The 21,590-nt window shown below is 45.5% G+C and overlaps 1 protein-coding gene across 1 annotated transcript in view; it reads left to right on the forward strand.

Moving 5' to 3' along the window:
* MPV17 (mitochondrial inner membrane protein MPV17) overlaps window positions 1–21,590 on the forward strand; it is a 470,774-nt gene that overhangs the window by 260,141 nt on the left and 189,043 nt on the right. Inside the window, exons 3-4 of the mRNA XM_085613272.1 lie at window positions 5,398–5,513; window positions 17,876–17,968. Of these exons, the coding sequence (XP_085469398.1) occupies window positions 5,398–5,513; window positions 17,876–17,968 (209 nt within the window). The remainder of the gene's footprint in view (window positions 1–5,397; window positions 5,514–17,875; window positions 17,969–21,590) is intronic.

A 21,590-nucleotide genomic window follows, 5' to 3' on the forward strand; every position in this document is an offset into this window, starting at 1 on the left:
TGAATATGGACCAAACGGAGAGAAGTGTAGGCCGGTGGGCCTGCGAGTAGCGGTCTCGAGCTGGCGGCAGCAGGGACTGGGTCGGAGTCCTGGTCTCGAGGAGCTATTTGGGAGCTATATGATTGATGGCCTTAACTGGAACATGCTGACAAAAAGGAGCAAAAAAGACTAGAGTCTAGCATATTGCCTTGTCTTTTAGAAATAAAAGCACATGTTGAAATGCTCCAACCTCATCAAAATTAAAAGTTAGATTTTTGTTTATTTTTTTGTTTGCAAATGAAATAAAATGTTTGGTCGTTTTTTGTATTTGTTTGATGTACACTTTTTTCTATATTTCTGAATATTGTTTTCAGGTTCAAAACGTTAACGTTGCTCAGGCCAGGGCCCCCGGCTTTCAGTAGTGCTTTAGAGGTGGTTCACAGAGTCAAAAGGTCTAGAACCACTGATCTATTCTACCGACAGAGAGCTAGCTGGCATCCCCAGCACTGAGCAACTGGATCTCTCTGTGAACATATGCTTTAAAATAAAACATATTCTTAAGGGGGCGTTCTCTACAGTCATACCTTGTATTTATTTTTACTTGAACCATTTTGTTCATTTTGTATGTTTTTTGAACCTCTTGATGTTATTTAAATTGTATTTTTTTAACTGTATTATTTTGTCTATGTGTTATTTTCTTTGTGCCTCTGTTTATCTTTTTCTTGTAGGGTTCTGACTCCCTCTGTTCCTTGTATTCACTTAGCAAAACGAACTGAAGGCTGAACTTGCTTTCGTGAAAGATCAGGCGCGCTTCCATGCCGCCTGATCACTCAGTGTGCACCTCATGCCCAGTGGACACTCCAGGGACCACTTGACCTTTGGTTGTCCGCCCATCGTTTAGCAATTCGCACTTATTAGGCATTTCCTTCACAGTGCGCGGATGAAGTGAAATCCATACAAGATGGATGGCTGTTGGGTCTTCGAGAAGCGTCGTTGAATTGAAAATATTCACTCGGGGGTTGAGAGCAATTACAGGGACCCTCAATCGCCCGCATTGTCATAAGGATCAGCTTATCCGTTCCGTGACTGCGGCCATGAACCCTTCGATTCCATCCCATTCTCCAAGTTGGGTCCATGGTAACTGCAGAAATCTGCGTCTAACGTGGTGCTGGCAGAGACTTCACTTGTGGCGTTCATGCCTGGTGCTTTGTGGCAGAGCATTGCCAGGCGGCCACCAGTTGATGGTTGCAGATTGCACTTACAAGCAACAAATATAGCACCATTGGTATTGTCAGGGTGGTTCCTACATCACTGTATTTGTGTGGTGGCACACACTCAACAGTTCTGAAACAGAAGAACATGATAACAAATGTTTGTAAAATTACAATCAGAGCTATGTAAAGAGAGCAGGGCAATTTTTTATGGTGAGGAAGTAAAACAATTGTTACGATTAAGGATATTGTCTGTGTTTCAGTACTCTACAAACTCTATCGTATTGTAAACAGGATATATTCAAAACCCAACAGCTCTGTGGTATACCCTGGGAAGTAAGATGAACTTATTACAGTGTAAACTGCACTCACCACCGCTGACAGAGATGTGCGAACTGAGATGTGCCTTGGTGGTCTTCATGATGTGTTGGATGCAATGGCAACACGTGTCACAAACACCCAAGGAGCACCAGGAACGTCAACAAGGAGGTCTTGGCTTTGACTGAACAACATTACGTTTTTGGAAAAGTAGCCTATGAGTTTGTAGAATTAAAGGCAAGTGTGAAACTTCTAAAAACACTTCAGATTAGGTAAAGAAATCAAACTAAAAGGCAATTTATTTATCAGTTGAAAATGTATGCACAATAAAATATATCCATACCAAATGAATTACACAGCCCAACAGACACAAAAGGAATAAAGAGGCATCTCTAGAGGCACTGGATCGGGAAAGAACACAAGGAGTATAATCGTCTTCTTACTGTGAAAGTTTGAAGCCTCTTTAGCCGCAAACCATGGCCTTGTACAAAGGACACTGTACCCCCAAAACCCTTGTAGTCTAGAGACAACCCCATTATTGTGCCATGTCCCCTCAGCATTACCTGTACGCCTACATTGTCAGCCGCTGAACCTTCATTGTAGGAGACAAGCCCAATCTCTTTATGGCTTACAGAACTGGTAATAACAGTAGTGTGTCACTATCCCAAGGCCAAACCGCTCTCTGAGATTCATGCCCCCTACTGAAACATGGATTAATGATACCCCTGGCCTAAAAATTCTCCAAGCACAACTACCTAAAAAATGTATCACTTTGATCGCCCCACTTATTCTAGATGCAGAATAGCATTGGTGTATTGTACACCGGGTGTAGTGTCCCTATTTGGATGAAAAATTTCCAATTTCATTCTTCCCATCATGTTCATAGCATGAGGACTATTATATCAGGCAATTACAATATTCGGACAGATTGACCTTCTGCCTCTGCTGCTCGTACTTTAATGGAGAACTGCACTACACTAGGCTGTACACCACCGGCCATCCTTCCCACACACGAGCAGGGTTTATTATTGACCTCACTTTTTCAACTCCCAACCTTATCTCTAATATTAAAAATGAAGCTTTGATTCATCTTACCATAGGGACATTATTTTTAATTTTACCATCCTATTAGTGCCGGCTAATGCCCAACAGTGACAACCATAGACACTAAAATCAATAAAAAACAGTTGGCCCCACAAATTAGCCGATCCTCCTTGAGCACTTACGAGTATCGAAAACAACAGTATTAGTTACCACAGGTGTGGATGCCATTGCTCCATTCAAATGATTTACTATGCATCACAATAGGCCATTGGCTTCTATAACCTAAAGAGCCTGTAAAGCCTTGAGAGAGCCTGAAGATCAAGATCTATATGCTAGATCCTTGAAAACAAAAAGAAGCTAGACGAGCACATCCTTCTTACAATGCTTCCCGTGTTACATCTGCCCCCATCGCTGCATGTAACCGTCGGAGAAGAATATGCCGACTCTAGATGCTGCACCACTTATAGCCCCCCTTCAGCTAAGTTTTGTGAATCTCTTGCTTCTTTCTTTCCCACTAAGATGTATTTAATTCAATGCTCCTTATTGCCCCTGATGCACCTCTAATGGATAGCCTGAGTGCAGATTTGGCTACAGATAATGTGTCTGAGATTAACAGTTCCCAAACACTTGTTTGAATTCACTCCATTAAAGGTTCCATTTAAGGGTCATAGCTATGGATGTGAAATCGAGTTCTCTTCTTGACTCCTGCCCAACTTGTTTTTTACACCTAGCCAGTGATCTGCTACCCTCAAACTTGTGATTGTTCCGCATGCCTGGAACAAGCCTGAGTATTCCTTTCATTCCTGTTGAACAAACCTTCAGTTGAACCTTTAGTCCTGAGTAACTATCTTCTCCCTTTTGCAGCTAAAATAATTGAGCGAGAAGTCAAGAGGAAATTATCAATCTTTATTAAAGAAAATTCCCTCCTAGAAACTGCACGAGTGGGGATTAGACCATGCCGTTGCACTGGAGTCGCTTCCATCCTAGATAAGCTATGCGTGAAGTTAGGTCAGGGAAGCAGTGTCGCTCTTAGTCTTCTGAATCTCAGCGCCCTCGACATTGTCTTCTGTGTAGTTGTGATTTTTAGCCTGAAGGTATCCAGTGTCAGATGTGGGCATTAGGTTTCTTGGAAATGTCCCAAACATTTTGTATGGGCCCTTTTCATTCTTGCTCTATAAGGTTGTCTGATGGAGTGACTCAGGGTTCAGCATGGATCATCACCCTTTTTATTAATCTGTATGTTGTCCCCTTGACCAGATTTTTTAGACACTTTGGCTTTTCTTTCACCTGTTACACCAGTGTGACCCAGCTGGTTGTGCAGTAAGATGAAGGCCCGGCTACAGCTAAAACTAACTTATGTCTCACCACGTTAGGTCTGAGAATAATAGGGCATGGCCTTAAACTGTATTTGTGTAAGGTTTGAGTTTTCGTTTTGAAGGGGTTATTTCTCTCAGCTCCTCTGCCTGTTGGCCTTCTAATCTGGATGACTGCTTATCCCTGTAGCTTCTGTGCACAACATGGGGTTTATGTTCAACCAAACCCTTACATTGTTAACCCAAGTCGATAACATCACTTTCACGTGTTTCCACCACCTTAAAATATAAAAGAAAACCATTTCCTTCATCCAGGGCAAAATTAAATTTTTGGCGATTCAAGTGTTTGTCTGCTCCTTTCTTGATTATGGCAACAGACGGTTCCTTGATCTTCACCAGTACTTGCTTCACCGCCTGCAGCTCCTTCACATCCTGCTTGGTCTTGAGACTGCCACATAGAGCATCTGTCTTCCTCCACCTCTTGCAGCTGCGCGGGCTGCCCAATAATAACCAGGTTCTCTTTAAGAGTCTTACCAAAAGTCATAAAGCCTTGCTCGCTCAAGGCCCTTCTTTCATTGCCAGTATTTTCCTTCTACCAGCCTAACAAAAGTCCTTTACCGAATTTGAACCTTCTTCTTAAAGTTCCATCAGTTAAAAAAACCTGTATCGAAAGGCGTTGTTCGCCTACACGCAGCTAGGGTCTTCTTCTTGACCTTTTATCTGCTATGAATCACTCATGGCTTTTTACAACTAGAGCTCCACATTTCTGTGTTCTCTCATATGTCATTCATATTGAGCAGGATAACTGAGGAACTAGCATGCTTGTTCTTCTTGAATCCACCGGCAGGACACTCCGGCCAGTGTTTGCACGCCTGATACATTCATACCTGTGTACCTCTAATGAGGGGTGAGTACCATTTATTCACTGTAGGACAACAAACGGAACATAATTTAATTAGCTATTCTTTTTATATAGGCTTTTATCTGCAGAAACCCATGTGCCCCATTACATCTGCAGAAATGGCTGTTCACAACAGTTCATCCACTAAATATACATTAGTGGGGTCAAAGCTATCTGTGTCTTCCCCGGTATTTCACAATCTTTTTCTATGTGAGGAATATCAAGTTGTAAATATTGTGCGACCAAATATTATGGCCAGAATATCGACTTTCAAAATATCGCGACAGGAAGTATGTATTGGTAAGTAGTGGTATATTGTACTAAACTCCACATACATGTTCCTTAAGGATATATATACATATCTTCTAGGTTAGTAGTTGTGGCATCAAGAATAATACATCTATACTATTTTAATGTACTTCTCTTTCTGATAGTTTGGTAGTAGATTTGTTTGTGTTTGATATTTTGACATACAACCCCATATGATCCAGCACTTTGTGTCCTTTTCATTGTGTCATTGACTCTTATCTGCTGGTTGCTGTTTGTAGCATCTTCAGGGTATGGAATGCAGTGTATATTGCAGAAGAATCCTCCTCTCCTTCAATAATCATCGACAGTACTTATCTCGCAGGTACCCTGATGGGAGTTGGGGATGTGATTTCCCAGCAAGTGGTTGAGAAGAAAGGTCTGAAAGAACACGACACAACCAGGACGATAAAAATGATGAGCATCGGGTTCTTCTTTGTGGTGAGTCTTGTGCTGGCCCTGGCCTCCTCGATAGCCGTATTTGCTAGTCCATGCCGATATGCTTCCGTGACTTGAGGGCTCATTCTGCCAGGTTTTTTGACAGCACAGGTCCTACACATGTCAATGCCTAAGACTGAAATTTGCTTTCTAATAAACCAGTTACCTCAGGATTTCTATCTTCTTGAGCAGTGTACATCTGAACCGGTCCCCAATTTGTGATTTTCATCATTGCCGCCTAGGTCTGCATCCTCATCCCTGTCCTTGGTGATCCCCATCCTAGTCCTTGCTGAATAAAAGCCCAATTATCCTATTATGGTATCTGTCTCCCTTGGAGACATTTTGTCACTTGTCCTTTTTGTCTGGTCAGTGAAAGGTCATCCTTTAGTGCAGTGTTAGACATGAGCTACCACAGCCCTTGGACTTTCAGATATTTCTGGATGGAAAAGGGATGAAAGGCCAGGGAATTGAAGGACATGGTTGGTTATTACCCCTCCTTACAGGGTGGCAGGCGCAAGAGTCAAGAGTACAGCAGGGCCTCAACGGAATGCAAAAGTGAGTTCCACCCTGTCCAGGGCTCCAAAAGCCCTTCTCGGGTGGCCCTGAGTAGAGCCTCTCTCCTGTGCACTCAGACAGGGGTGAGCGGACATTCATGGCTACCGATAACTGGGGAAGGAGATGGAGCGGCATCAGGTACTGCAGGGACCACACACTCCTATGGGCATGTCATTGGCCTCCAGTATAGATAGCGTATGAAAGAGGAGATGCATTTGACATTTGAGTTTTTCTGATTTTGTTGATCCTGAAGAAATGAATGAGCAGTTTGGCTATTTTGTTTTTGGTCCCTGTATTTGGTAATAGGGTTCAGTCAGGATTTGTACAATCTGTATGGCTGCTCCTGGGTTAAGGCAGAAGATGCAGAAGTGGGTCTAGAATGCACAGGCCCTTCAACTTGCCCTCAAACCTAAAGGTGATGATTCAGTCTGAGGTTGATAGCATTGTAGTGTAAGAATAATATTGGGATGATATGCCTCTAAGTGTCCTTTTTGTACTAGAAGAGATCAGACTCCTAGAGCAATGCGGGTTACAGCCTGTCAAGGAAGTGGATTGCAGCGCACTAAAAAATGTGGTGTAGAAGATGGCCCTGGGATAAATGACAATTATTGTGAAACAATCAGACCATGGGAGCTCATTTTTCCTGCTGAGAATATATTAAGGAATACAAGACAATGGACGGTGGAATGATTGAATTAATCTCAGCCTCTTGTAACTACTTGAAGCAGCATTCCAGTCCATCAGTCTTTTTGCCCACTGTGTCAAATCAGCCGTGGCGGCAGGTATCTACGAGGGGGCGGAGGGGAGGTAGGCCCACGCACGCAAAATAAAATAAATATAATAAAAACCTACCTGAACGTGACGCTACGTCCTCCGGTCCTCTTTTCACCACCGGCACTGGAAGCAGCAACTTCCTTGACCAATCATGACGCTGCTCAGCATGAGAGCAGCGCCCTGATTGGAGGGAGCGGCCTCACTCAGCGCTCCACTGCGCTTTGAGGCTTTGGCTCGCTCTAACCAAGCTGTCTTAAGACAGCTGGGTTAGAGCTGTTTAAAGTGCGCATGTGTGGCCGGCCACCACAACACAGCCGGCGAAAAAAGACTGCACACTTTAAACAGTGCACAGCCAGCCCGCCCTCCTCCCTGCTGTGTGACATGCTACTGTCACTCAGCAGCGTCCCTGCCCCCATCCTGACGCTCTGTTGGGGACAGGGAAGAATAATAAAATGGTAATAAGTTACGAAAAATGGTAATAAAATACCATTTTATTTTTCAGAGGATTGGCAGTGGCGTAATGAAAGCTGAGGGGGCCCCCCTGCAAAGTAAGCAGGACAAAAACAGGCAGGCAAACAAGGCTGAGGATGAAAACTGCTTGGATGCTTCAGAAAACTGATGCAGATGTTTGTCTGTATTTATCATTTCTGTATTGTAAACAATTACATGATTTAAGGTGCACATGTTATAGACAGGTGCAAACAACACCATAAAGAACACATTATGAAGGATAAAAACAAACCATATCAGCAAGTACCTAATGACAGGGTCTATACTAACTGTAGCTGATGAACCAAAGAAAAAAATGCATATACTTCCAAAGTGCATAATAAAACAATAATCAATCCAGCAATATACAAAACTCAAGCGTGTTTTGTAAAGCAATACCCCTTTCTTCTTGCATCAAGGTGAAAACACTTTCAAAGTGCATGATAAAAACAAGTCCAGCAGTATGCAGAAAGGAGGCCAGGTTGGTCAAACAATTCCCCCCTTGGTTTGTGCATGAATGTGCAAATATTTCAGACTGACTGGTCAAACAATAACAGGCACAGCAGCATACAAATATCAAACCAGCTTAATCAGACTATGGCACTTTGGTTTGTGCATGAAGGTGCAAATATTTCACAGTGACATTTTAAATAATTACAAGTACAGCAGTTAGCAGCATACAAAAATCAAACCAGTTAAGTCAACCAATGCCCCTTTGGTTTGTGCATGAAGGTGCAAATATTTCAAAGTGACCGTTAAAACAATAACAGGTACAGCAGGCAGCAGCATACACAGATACAAACACACATCTAGAGCAGAGTCACTACTCCTGCGCAGCACTTCACATCTATCTAAAGTAGGTCAACTTTCAAAAACGTGAGTGAGCCTGTAGGCCTCACTCCAATGACACAGGGTTAAAAGGACCTGTTCACTACTACTGATCACTACACAGTATACTACCCCCAACGCCGTTGTGCTGCTTAACTCCTGGTGAAGAAGGTAGCCTTCCGCCACTATGAGGATAGCACTTTGGGTGCTCCTCCTGGTCCAACAAGACCACATTCCGTGAGACAGGCCTGTCTCATGACACACCTGCATGATCTCTTACAAAAAAATCAGCAATAGGTATCCAGACAACTAGGATAGATAGATAGATAGATAGATAGATAGATAGATAGATAGATAGATAGATAGATAGATAGATAGATAGATAGATAGATAGATAGATAGATAGATAGATAGATAGATTCTTTAGGGGGGAAAAGTCATTTGTATGCAATTATTAAGGCATTTCATGCCAGGATCAAGATCTTGATTGTAGGTTTCGAAAACCTCTCCCTGAAACCATAATAATAATATAGGCAAATAGCGTGTTACTCTTCTCCTCGAGCCGGTGGGCATGGTATCATAAATTGAGATAACACTTAGGTTTTCTATATCATCTCATCTTACTTTATTGTCTATTTTGAGTTTCTTCCTGCTAAAAAAGGTCCACTAATATTTCCCTTCAAGATTAAAATATTTTGTAATCTCTTTTGAATGCTAAAGTTGTATTTCTCGCTATGGTTATAAAAGCAGAACATGCAGCAGTTAAGGGTCATTGGGTAGGCACTCAGGAGAAGCCAATTCAATATTTCACCAAATATGGTGCAGAGAAAATGAATCTGTTTAAATCAAAGGAAACATTGGGCCCCCAACTACAAGTGGTTTGGATTAAGATGCCATGATACCGTCTAGCCAGAAAGAGGGATTCCTGATGGTATATCCAGATTTAAATCTTGCTGTACTGAGTACTGGACCCTAGAATGTGAATTAACACATGGACTGGGAGTTACTTGGTCCAAAACAGCATGTGGAGCCTTCCTTCTGTGGATAAATCTGCTTCGATTCACCACCAGCTATTAGGAGGTGATAAATGGGTGCAGGACCAGGTCAGCCTTTGTAGGGTGGGTAGGGCTTCAGGGGGTATTAGAGGCAATGGGTTCCGATGTCGTAAGAGAGGACCAGAGAATGGTTTGTATTCTTGGGGCTGAATGCCAAGAGTAAGCCAGGAGTTTTCCTGGATTATTAATAAAATTCTGAAGAAAGCCAGGAGTACTGCAAGAATATGTCATACCTACTTGTGACAAACCTTTTGTGAATCAGGCCGTGTGTGAATTGAGCTTCATGAGCCAATTCACAAAAGATTTGCAGGACATGGGTGAGACTTACACATTTAGTACTCCTATCGTACTCATGAATAGTAGACATAAGGATGACTGTTCGGAGCTTGCTCCTGCCTTGCTCACATAATTCAAGAGTAAGCCAGGAGTACCACAAAATTAAGCCATAACAAAACCTTCGGAGATATTGGCCTGTATCTTCCCCTCTGCAATGCCATTACACATTAAAAAGTTCTGCAAAAGGTAAACTCGCAGACACATTTTTCATCTTTGCTAGCTTTGTTGAAAGTGAAAAAATATATTGCTATGCAGTAAACATGATTACACTATGCAGAGACAAACTTTGCAGGATTGAAATGGGAAACTGCAAGCTTCTCAAATGGAAACAATTGGACACTCTGTAAATCTTTGCGAATTAAAAGTGGCACCCATGTATATGCACTCTAACCCTTAAACCTGTTGTGCATCAAATGTCCTCTTTTGACTGACACTATTACCCTATTCATTCTTTTTTTGTATGGTTTGTAAAATCAATATTACACTCAGTACTGAGACAGATCAATGACATGAGAGTCCCAGACGTACTTTCAATGCACAGTAAGTAATTTAACTTAAATAAAGGGTTAGTAAATACAAACATATGGTAAAATGTAAATGATGGCCACAACAAACCACAAAACAAAACACTGCACGGTCAAGCATTCTCCAAAAAGTACACGCTCTCTATATTCAGAAATGTGTATGCATCTTAAAGGACCTTTAGTATGCCTAATATAATCCAGCCCATTGGAAGAAGTTTACATAATTTTCCAATCAAAGGTGACCTGATCATTTCATGCTGTTCACAGTGCAGCCGAAATGACCCCAATAAATGAAGGAGGATTACCCAGACACTAAGGCAAACAACTGTGCATAGTACACATCTGGACATTTCCATAGCACACTCCATCTTTGCCTTTGGTGACACGTAGATCAAGCCAGGATTTCCAACCAGCATTTCCCAAGGCAGTTGATAAGTCTGAAAGGACAATCTTTGTGTGGAGGGTTAGTTAAGAGTTCAAATTGGTTTTTATTCTACCTGTAATATGGGATTGGTTTCAGTGTGCGCAAGGTGCCACGCGGAGCTGCATGCCGGACTCACTTGATTGTATTGTAATTGTATTTATATAGTGCTTACTACACCATATGAGGCGTCGAAGCACTTTTTCAGCGAGTAGCACGCTATTCCGGGACCCATAAAGGATTAGTGTTGAATTAGTATAGTGAAACATGCAAGTAAATTTGAAGTGGTGGATAGGTTAGTCAGTTATTTGGATTGAGAAGGGTTGGAGAGAGGTAGAAAAGGGGAAAGGTTTGCATTTATATAGCGCTTGTAACCCTGATGGGGTGTTGAAGCGCTTTATTGGTGGGTAGCACGCTACTCCGGAACCCATAAAGGATTAGTGTTGAAGATTAGCATAGTGAAATATGAAAGTAGTTTGAGTGGTGGATGTGTTATTCAGGTGGATAGAAAAAGGTAGCGGAGGGATAGAAGAGGGAAAAAAGGTTTGCATTTATATAATGCTTGCTTACATCTGATGAGGTGTTTAAGCGCTTTTTTGGCGAGTAACACGCTACTCTGGGATCCATAAGGGATTAGTGGTGAATTAGTATGGTGGAATATGAAATTTGTGGTGATAAAGTATTTTAAAGCTTATAGGGCCAGACTTACATTGGAAATTAACATTCCCAATGAAAAATAAACTTTGGAAGCACAGAATTATCAAACATACAAGGAACTCACTTAATTTGTTTTTTTTAACCATACATTTGCTGTTGATGTTTTGATTAATGTTCGCTGGGAAACATGACCTGGCATGGCATAGACCTTGACTGCCTTTTACACTCACCCAAGGCTTTTTAGATATTCATTTTATTTTTTGCAGTATTTAAGAGGCCCTCCCCTCCAATGCTTAGAGGCTGGTGAAAGAAGTTTTTTTGTTTTGCTTGCTGTTCGCATCACATGTACGATGTAAAAAAGGAAATGATGCTAGTGTGCAACTTCAAAAAATAAAAAGTGTCACTTTCCTAACATGCAGTTTTATATAGCAAGAACTTGGCTCAGAGGCACTGGAGCACCTTACATGAGCACCAGATAACACATTAGAGTCATTCATTTTTTTAGGTTCATGTAGATTAAGAGATTTGCCCAGAATCACAGGAAGTTGAGCAGACGCTGGGACTTAAACCTTGTTTCCCAGTTTCAAAGACAACCAATGCCACACCTTTCCCCGCTGTCTGCAGTAATTGAGATTTTACAAAAAAAGAAGAGCATAAACTGATTTATCACTGCCTGTTGTGTGGAAAAGGACAAAATAAACTGAGGAGCTCACTGGCTGGCCTTCGCCATCCCCACCACTCCTCTACTCTGTGGCAGTCTCCCGCAAAGCACGTGCTAAAGGCTTCCCATCAGCAGCTCCTTGGGGCCTCTTTCACACCTGGAGGAAGCCAGACAGCAGGCACACCTCGGGCAGTGACAGATGGAGCAGCCCATTTTCATTCTGCCTCCGACATAGCCCACTGGTCTGACTTCACGTGGATGTGTTCACGCTCAGGATATGTTTGTTAAAGCTGTAACAAACAACAGCCTTTCTCGTTGTGCACTAGGGGCAGAGTCCTTGGTAGGAAAAAAAAAATGGCCCACCAACTGGCCTCGCCAGAGGCCAATCGGCCGATTGCCCACTTTATCAATCCGAGTCTGTGGCTTATGAGGTCTAATAAAAAAGTTAATTTGTATTATAGGCCCAGCGCTGAAATCTAAGCCGCCTGCCATCAACAGGCAGAAACTTGAGACCTGAGACGTAGGTGTTGAAGCCGAATAATTCACTGAATAAAAAAAATTGCATAAGGAAGGTACACCCTGAATGAATACGAGCGGAGGTAAATGTGCCACATATCTCAAATCTTTACCAAAAATATTAAACAGAGGGGTTTTTTTTGTTGCTTGCGAACTGATGAACGATTCTGTTGCAAAAGACACACAATTCTGTTGCAAAGCATAAAAACGCTCAGTTATTGCTTAACAATTTCCCCTTTAAAAGTGTCCGCAGAAGATTAAAAAAAAAAGAAAAAACTTAGTCCGAGCAAGAGACTGGCTTAAAATAATTAATATGCTTGGGCGCAGATTATTTGGCATACCACCCTTTTAACCGAGAATATTCACTGCACACCAGAATGAATAGAGGAAAGCTTTTTACCTGAGGAGAGACTTGACTTTAATTAGTTGCTTGCTGCAGGCTGCTTCGGTGGCGTCCATGGGGGTAAGGCTCAGACGGCTGTTGCCGTTGCATGTGCAGTTATTTACTCACCGTGCAGACCACTGCTGATGGCGCGCAGTCGGCGCACAAAATTTGAACGTGCGTGCGTCACTGCAGCTGCGCATGCCTAGCCTCTGTGTCTGAGGCCGAGGGCCCGTTTTAATAATGGCCTGTCGCCCGTGCAGAGAGCCAGCTATTGGAGTGCATGGGCGGCAGGCCATTGTCATTATTATAACACTGCTCTGCCGAGGGGGCCCCCAGGACCACGGGGCCCCCCCGCACCGCGGGGGCTGCGGGGGCCTGTGTTACGCCCCTGAGGATTGGGGGGATTTAGTGTCGGGCAACACTCCTCCACTCTGCGGAGAAGCCACCCCTGCAAACCAGACAAGAACCAGGCATATGCAATTCAGCCTTTGTCCTGATTCAATAGAAGCAGCCCAGCATGACCTAGCATGCCAAGCCTCCTCTGAACCGTAACAAAAGCAATTCCAGACTGGTTTCAGCCTATTTGGGCCTCGTCCGTAGAGTACGGCTTGGTTCCAGTGGCAAAGTGGGCAAAAGACCCACTTCTGGGCACACCTGTCTCAGTTAGCGCATTGCAATGAAGAAACAAAAAAGTGATGGGTAGAATGCTTTAATTAGTCTCAGCCACTGATAATTAGTCAGAGCCACGTCCCAGTCCATTTTTTTTTTTGCTCACCATACCACCTCAGACAGGAACCAGCCATATACTGATAAGCCGTGGTCTTGCTCCAAAAAGTACAGTCCAGCCCAAACTGCCAGGCCAGGTCCCCTTAGAACAGACCGTTTTTGGTCTATTTGGGCCTTGTCAGTAGGGTGCAGATTGGTTCCAGTTGCACATATAATATTTTTTAAATATTCAACAACACCTTTGTCCTGATGAAGACTGTTATTAATGTTTGGGCTGAAACCTTATTGGTATACATTTGTGTACATATGATTCAGTTTATTCATGGCCCATACTTTATGTGCATTAGAATAGCAGTTTTCACTGTTGGTTATACAGCACAGGGTTCCTAATGTGGTTTCCTAACTTCCTGCAATTTCTGGTGAGGATCACTTTTTTCTGATGCCTGCGTGGCACAGTTTTCTCCTTTGTTTCCACAAAAGGTGCTTGATTAAAGTATGTTTTGTGTGGAAGCTCCAGCCAGTCTTTTATGACAGTGGTACATGCTTCAGCAGAGAGAGGTGAGTCTGATTGTCCCGCTCCTCCAGCTAGAATCCCAGCCCGCTGGCAAGTGCTGAAGAAACTGAGGTATGAGGATTGCATGGAACACCCCGGAAGTGGGCTCAGGGGCATAAGAGAGCCTCTTGCGTGCCTTTGATCTCACTACTTGTAGCTTAGGCACATTTCTGGCCCCATGTCAAAGGTGGCGTTCTTCCAACACAGTGTAGGTGTGAGACTGCTGGACCTATTGGTGGTGTGCTTGTTTCCTTTTCTGCATGAGCTTTGTGTTAAAAAGTCATCACTGACCTAGATCAGCATATTATTAATACACACAAAGAATCAAAGGGAGTTTCCCAAATGGGAGACCGTAATACTCCCTATCTAAATGTAAACTCACTAAAAGTATGCTCTCAAATAAACATAGATTCAACAGAGGGGGAAAACCGAAAAGGAGGGATCCTTACTCTGATGAAATACCAATGTTTTAAGTCCAGAGAAGGATGTGCCCTGTTCGTGGGGGGAGAGAAAGAAAGAGACCCTTCTTAGGACGAGAACCCTCACTCACCCAAGGGTGACATGCTTCATCATAGGGTTCACTCCTCACAACAGGCCACAAGGTCCCTGCTGTGGGCTACAACTCTTCTGGGCTAGAAGAGTAGCTAAGGTGTTTTAGGGAAGGGGACGAAGATCGGGTTGGTGAGGGGGAAAGTGCAGGAAAAAATTAAAACTGTCTCTAGGGGACCAAATATCTTTATTATAGGTCTTCTGGGACAGGATTAAAAAGGAAAAGCACTAGGGATTATCAGCAAATATACCATAAGTTAGGTCAACATGTTTCTGCCTATCAGTGACCCCAGCCGGGGTTCAGAGGTATTCCTCAGGACCAAAAGGGTTAATCACTCTGCATTCAGGTAATCAAAATTACATTAAAAAAGTGTACTGGTCACGACGTAACAATGGCCTGTATATATGAGCGATGGCCCAGGGATGGTTGCTAAAAGGGTACACCGTCTCATCTGATAGATGATATTCATATTGTCATGCAGTTCCTACAAATCTGCAGGATGTGCACATTGTTAGTTATGTTATGTTATCCTCCATTTATAGCGCGCACGGCTACTCGGAAGTGTTCCGGCGCGGAAGCCAAATGGAAGAGGGAGGGATGGACGGACCAGACTGGGAGCTTACTTAAACAGCAAAGTTTTCACGTGTTATTTGAACAGTCTGAGGTCGCCGGTGTTCCGCAATTCAAAGGGTAGGGCATTCCAGGCCACGGCTGCTCTGACAGAGAGGGAGCTGCCTCCCATTCTAGCCAGGCGATACATGGGAACCAGGGCAAGGCATTGGTCAGTAGAACGTAGCTGTCGGGGCGGCACATAAAACGTGAACCGACTTCTAAGATAATGAGATCCAGACTTGTAAAGTGCACCATGGACCAACGTGAGAGCCTTAAACAGTATGCGTTGGTCGACCGGAAGCCAGTGCAGATCCCGAAGAAGCTGGCTCGCACTGGACCTTCCCGGCATACCCAGTAAGGCTCTGGCCATCGCATTCTGGACAATCTGCAGTTTTCCTAACTGATATGCCGGTAGACCGATGTAAGTCGAGGCGTGAGAGAATGAGGGCACGGGTCACCATTTCTTTAGCCATTTTAGGCAAAAGTGGAAGAAACTTTTTAAGGCGTTTCAGTGTGCCAAAGCACACACCGGCCAGCCTGTTGATCTGGGGCAAAAATCTCAATTCCTTACTGAACCATACCCCCAAATTGTTTGCCGGGCTCCCCGTAGATTTAGGCAAGGGGTAGCCCACCGGCCAGATGTCTTCTCTAAAATGGGGGGGAAGGATCCGTAAAGAAGCACCTCTGATTTTTCTTCATTACATTTTAATTGGGCCTGGGCTAGACACTTAAACACTCCCGCCAAACAATTTTTAGCAATCACTGGGAAGAGATCAGTTTTCTTCCACGTGAAGAAGAGCTGGGTATCATCAGCATAAGCTATGATCTTGGCACCCAGCTCCTCGGCCAAATAGATAAGTGATGTCATATAAACTTTGAACAAAAGAGGGCTCAATGTTGAGCCCTGAGGAACCCCTGTAGACAGGCTTCGCAGGGATGAGGCGAAGGGCGGCAGCCAAACTTGCTGCATTCTATTGGCTAAAAAAGATTTAATCCATTCGCACGCCTGGCCAGAGATGCCAATATGAGACAACCGTGCCAAAAGTTGGCGATGTTGCACGGTGTCAAATGCGGCAGAGAGGTCTAGGAGAACCAGAGCCTCTCTGCCACCAGCATCCAGGCACTGTCTAATAGCCTCCGACACCTCCACTAGGGCTGTCTCAGTGCTATGGTTGGCCCTAAAGCCCGATTGGGCAGGGTGGAGAGCGCCAGAGCTCTCAACAAACTCCGAGAGCTGTTTATGCACAGTCTTTTCACACACCTTAGCTGCCGCCGGAAGAAGTGAAATTGGGCGGTAACTAGCCGGGGTAACAGGGTTGGGTGTCTAGACTGATTCCGGACACCCCCACAGGATATGTTAGCCTGTAGGCCAGCTTGCTCACAGTGCCACTATAAGCCCACAACCCTTACCAAGGAGCGAATAGTTTCTGGCAACCACTGAACATAACTGTTGAACCCCTCAGGGATCGTGAAAGCAGTGCAGTACTTTTCGCTCAGTCACTCGTGCTCACTTAGTCACAGAGAGATACAAAGAATAAATGATGGGGACGTTTTCAATAAGCATTTATTGAACCAGCGTCATTCTAGTGTAAAACGTGTTTGCTGCGACAATCATTAGACATACACCAATGTAAAAGATTAGAGCACCAACAGAGTAAATAAAAGATAGAGTTCTATCATGGTGCTTAAAACAGTGAATATATGCAGGCATATAAACATGACAGTAATTGGGTGTACTCCTAAGATGCTAACCCTACCTAAGTGTACCTAGCATGTATATGGGTGTAAAGCCAAGAATCCCCTAGGAAAGAGCCTACCCCATTACCTAATGGGAGAGAATGTATGACCCCATCTTGGTCTTGAGTTGGACACCCCACAAGGCATGTCAGACCACTGCGTGCAGGACCTCAGCGTCTCGTGTCAGCGTGGAAGCTTTCTCCTCTGCCTATCTAGTCTTGGTATGGTTCTTTTATGCGAAAAAGATGGCCTCAAGGTACCTTACATAATCGACGTGGGGTGAATACGATTATGCAAATGAACCTAGAACAATACCTGCGTTTATGCAAAGCAGTTCTTGTGCCCTAAGGATGAAGATGACCATGACTTTTACACAGAATATGTTGATGCTGTTATGTGCAGGGACTTTTCTAGGAACCCTCATGCATAATACGTGAGGATAATTTCCTGGAGACATTTATTCAGCATCTAACTGGGTGAAAGGTCAGTGCCAGAACCGTTATGCAGAGCATGGTAGGACAATGCAGGTAAAAGCTCGTAGAGCTTCCTAGGCCTAGATTGGGGCACATTGGGACTCATAATAATATACCTCTCTTCAGCCTTGTGGGTCCCTCGCTAGGACCCCGCTGAGCAGCACACGGACTGCTTTACGGCTAGATCAGCATATACCTGGCTAGTGCAACCGCTTGGGCAGTGGTTTAGTTGCCTGCATTATCGTGTATGGCATCTTCTTTTTATGTGGGGCCACTTTTCGAGTTGAAGATCAACTCCCCTGAATCTAATTGAAGCATTCCATGCCCCAATCTGGGATTTTTTAAGCTTTTGAGGTCCCAGGACACATTGTGGTACATAGCAGCTACCCACCACTACTCTGGTTGTGAAGGTAAACCTCCTGCGTAGGGTGCTGGAGTATTTTCTATGTGTGTTCCTTTTTTACGTTGCTAGTTCCTTGTGCTTTTATTTACTGCTGTGTTATTTCCCTGCAGGGCCCTGTTCTAGGAAAGTGGTACAAGAGTCTAGACCGACTGGTTCCGGGAAGCAGTAAAACAGTGGCTGTGAAAAAGATGCTGCTTGATCAGGTGAGATATGGAATGCTGCCACTTACTTGCAATGTAATTCTTTGGGTAATGAGGTGCCTCTATGTACTTCTGTGTGCTGACCCGGTAATGCTTCAGGAACGACACCAGGTCGATATCACTTCATGTGTCAATCAGAGCTAGTGGGAGTTACATGGATGCTGCGCATGATAAACTCCTCTCTGTGCTGCATGAAGATGAGGGTCATGGCATGTGACTGATGGTGCAAAAAAGGGAGGCAGGAGATTCTGGAGAGCATGAGAGCACAGGAGCACCAGCTTTGAGCATGTTGTACAAAAATGTCCTTGAACTACAGTATTACATATAATATAACACAGTTAATAGCTTGCATGTAGATGTGCACCAGGGCTCACCATGATGTGCATCAGTAGTGCATGAATGATACACGCATGTTAACAGAGAGCATGCATCGAGAGAGCTGTAACACAATGGAGCATGTGCATGAAGAGGAAGGACACAGTGCAGTGCTTGTTTATGGAGCAAGACACACAAACAGTAGACAGCAGGAACATTGAACATAGTGTTCCAGTTACAAGTTCTCTCTGATCAACAAGGGGTGCTCCAAAGAATACCCAGAGAAGTACTGCGGAGCCAGGGCTGGTGTCTGCCTAACAGCCAGCTTCTCAAAGTTGAGGGGACATCAGCTAGAGTCGAATCTAGAGAAAGAACTGCCTGACTGCATGACTTGACCTAGGAACCCAAGGAGTCCTTCCTAAGTGGACGGGAAGGAGCGAGCCCAACCTGCAGGATGAGCTGACTGTTGGAATGGGGTTAGAAGCAGTTAACCTTGATTCAAGGGTCCATCCACCAGACGCCCACAGACTGTGACTGGCATGATCAATATTGCAGACCAGTCCCAGAGATCCTTGGAGGACAGTAGCACTTCTGAAGTGTGTTTGAGCAGCCGCCTGTGTCATCCCCATCATTGCCGCCATGGCACTTGAGGGAGTGGGCCCAGTCTGTAGGCTCCAGTAGAACCGGCATTGATATTTGTGTTGTGGCACCCACTGCTTGTCTGCAACCCTGGACTGTGGCACTGTGAACTCCATGTCATGTGTTCCTGACCTGAAAGTGAACCCTTTAAACCTGAAGCTTGTCAGCGCTGAGAACTGTTAGAACCCAGAAGAGGGCAGATGCCAGAAGCTGCCGCTCCTGCCCTCTAAAGAATCATAACTGGTGATGCGCCTCTACAAGGGGACTCACCAGCGCGACTGACAGTGTACTCACTGGAGCATTGGGATCGTCGAGCCTATGAAGCTTGTCAGTGCTGAGAACTGCTAGAACCCAGAAGAGGGCAGATGCCAGAAGCTGCCACTCCTGCCCTCTAAAGAATCATAACTGGTGAAGCGCCTCTACAAGGGGACTCACCAGCGCGACTGACAGTGTACTCACTGGAGCATTGGGATCGCCGAGCCTGTGAAGCTTGTCAGCGCTGAGAATTGCTAGAACCCAGAAGAGGGCAGATGCCAGAAGCTGCCACTCCTGCCGCCGCCCTCTGAAGAATCATAAGTGGCGAAGTGCCTCTACAAGGGGACTCACGAGCGCGACTGACAGTGTACTCACTGGAGCATTGGGATCGCCGAGCCTGTGAAGCTTGTCAGCGCTGAGAACTGCTAGAACCCAGAAGAGGGCAGATGCCAGAAGCTGCCACTCCTGCCGCCGCCCTCTGAAGAATCATAAGTGGCGAAGTGCCTCTACAAGGGGACTCACGAGCGCGACTGACAGTGTACTCACTGGAGCATTGGGACCGCCGAGCCTGTGAAGCTTGTCAGCGCTGAGAACTGCTAGAACCCAGAAGAGGGCAGATGCCAGAAGCTGCCACTCCTGCCGCCGCCCTCTGAAGAATGATAAGTGGTGAAGTGCCTCTACAAGGGGACTCACGAGCGCGACTGACAGTGCACTCACTGGAGCATTGGGATCGCCGAGCCTATGAAGCTTGTCAGCACTGAGAACCCAGAAGAGGGCAGATGCCAGAAGCTGCCGCTCCTGCTGCTGCCCTCTGAAGAATCATAAGTGGTGAAGCACCTCTACAAGGGACTCACGAGCGCGACTGACAGTGTACTCACTGGAGCATTGGGACCGCCGAGCCTGTGAAGCTTGTCAGCGCTGAGAACTGCTAGAACCCAGAAGAGGGCAGATGCCAGAAGCTGCCACTCCTGCCGCCGCCCTCTGAAGAATCATAAGTGGTGAAGCACCTCTACAAGGGACTCACGAGTGCGACTGACAGTGTACTCACTGGAGCATTGGGACCGCCGAGCCTATGAAGCTTGTCAGCACTGAGAACCCAGAAGAGGGCAGATGCCAGAAGCTGCCGCTCCTGCCGTTGCCCTCTGAAGAATCATAAGTGGTGAAGCTCCTCTACAAGGGGACTCACGAGCGCGACTGACAGTGTACTCACTGGAGCATTGGGACCGCCGAGCCTATGAAGCTTGTCAGCACTGAGAGCCCAGAAGAGGGCAGATGCCAGAAGCTGCCGCTCCTGCCGTTGCCCTCTGAAGAATCATAAGTGGTGAAGCGCCTCTACAAGGGACTCGCGAGCGCGACTGACAGTGCACTCACTGGAGCATTGGGATCGCCGAGCCTATGAAGCTTGTCAGCACTGAGAACCCAGAAGAGGGCAGATGCCAGAAGCTGCCGCTCCTGCCGCTGCCCTCTGAGGAATCATAAGTGGTGAAGCACCTCTACAAGGGACTCACGAGCGCGACTGACAGTGTACTCACTGGAGCATTGGGACCGCCGAGCCTATGAAGCTTGTCAGCACTGAGAACCCAGAAGAGGGCAGATGCCAGAAGCTGCCGCTCCTGCCGCTGCCCTCTGAGGAATCATAAGTGGTGAAGCACCTCTACAAGGGACTCACGAGTGCGACTGACAGTGTACTCACTGGAGCATTGGGACCGCCGAGCCTGTGAAGCTTGTCAGCGCTGAGAACTGCTAGAACCCAGAAGAGGGCAGATGCCAGAAGCTGCCACTCATACCGCCGCCCTCTGAAGAATCATAAGTGGTGAAGCACCTCTACAAGGGACTCACGAGCGCGACTGACAGTGTACTCACTGGAGCATTGGCACCGCCGAGCCTGTGAAGCTTGTCAGCGCTGAGAACTGCTAGAACCCAGAAGAGGGCAGATGCCAGAAGCTGCCGCTCCTGCCCTCTGAAGAATCATTGCATGGCCTACAGCCACCCCACCTGAACAGGACTGGTGTGAGCCATGAGCTTGGGCCTGCATGCCACCAGTGAATCCGCCCTCCTGCGGGAGGCCCATAGTGGCTCTGTGCCGTCAAGGAGCAGAAACTGATGAGAGACTATATGGGCTTGTAAGGCCGCAGAGTAAGTAATGTGCTAAGAGAGAGTGAAGTGCTGCACCTGAGCTAGAGGCTGCGCCCCCAGAACCCCAAGCCCATAGGTTGGCGGGAGAGGGGGAGAAGAGTGCCCAGCAGGGTCCCCACCTCGAAGCACATGGGACTCGCACCCAAGATATTGGCTATCTTCCACAATATTGTGTTATGTAAACTAAAGTATGTGTCATTTCACACGAGAATCACTGGGCTGAACGATTATCTTATTGTGCTACTGGGTGTAATGTTGATTGCTGAGCCTATGAGCCCCC

This window comes from Triturus cristatus, chromosome 6 (genome assembly GCF_964204655.1).
Source record: "Triturus cristatus chromosome 6, aTriCri1.1, whole genome shotgun sequence".
Taxonomy (NCBI): Eukaryota; Metazoa; Chordata; class Amphibia; order Caudata; family Salamandridae; genus Triturus; species Triturus cristatus.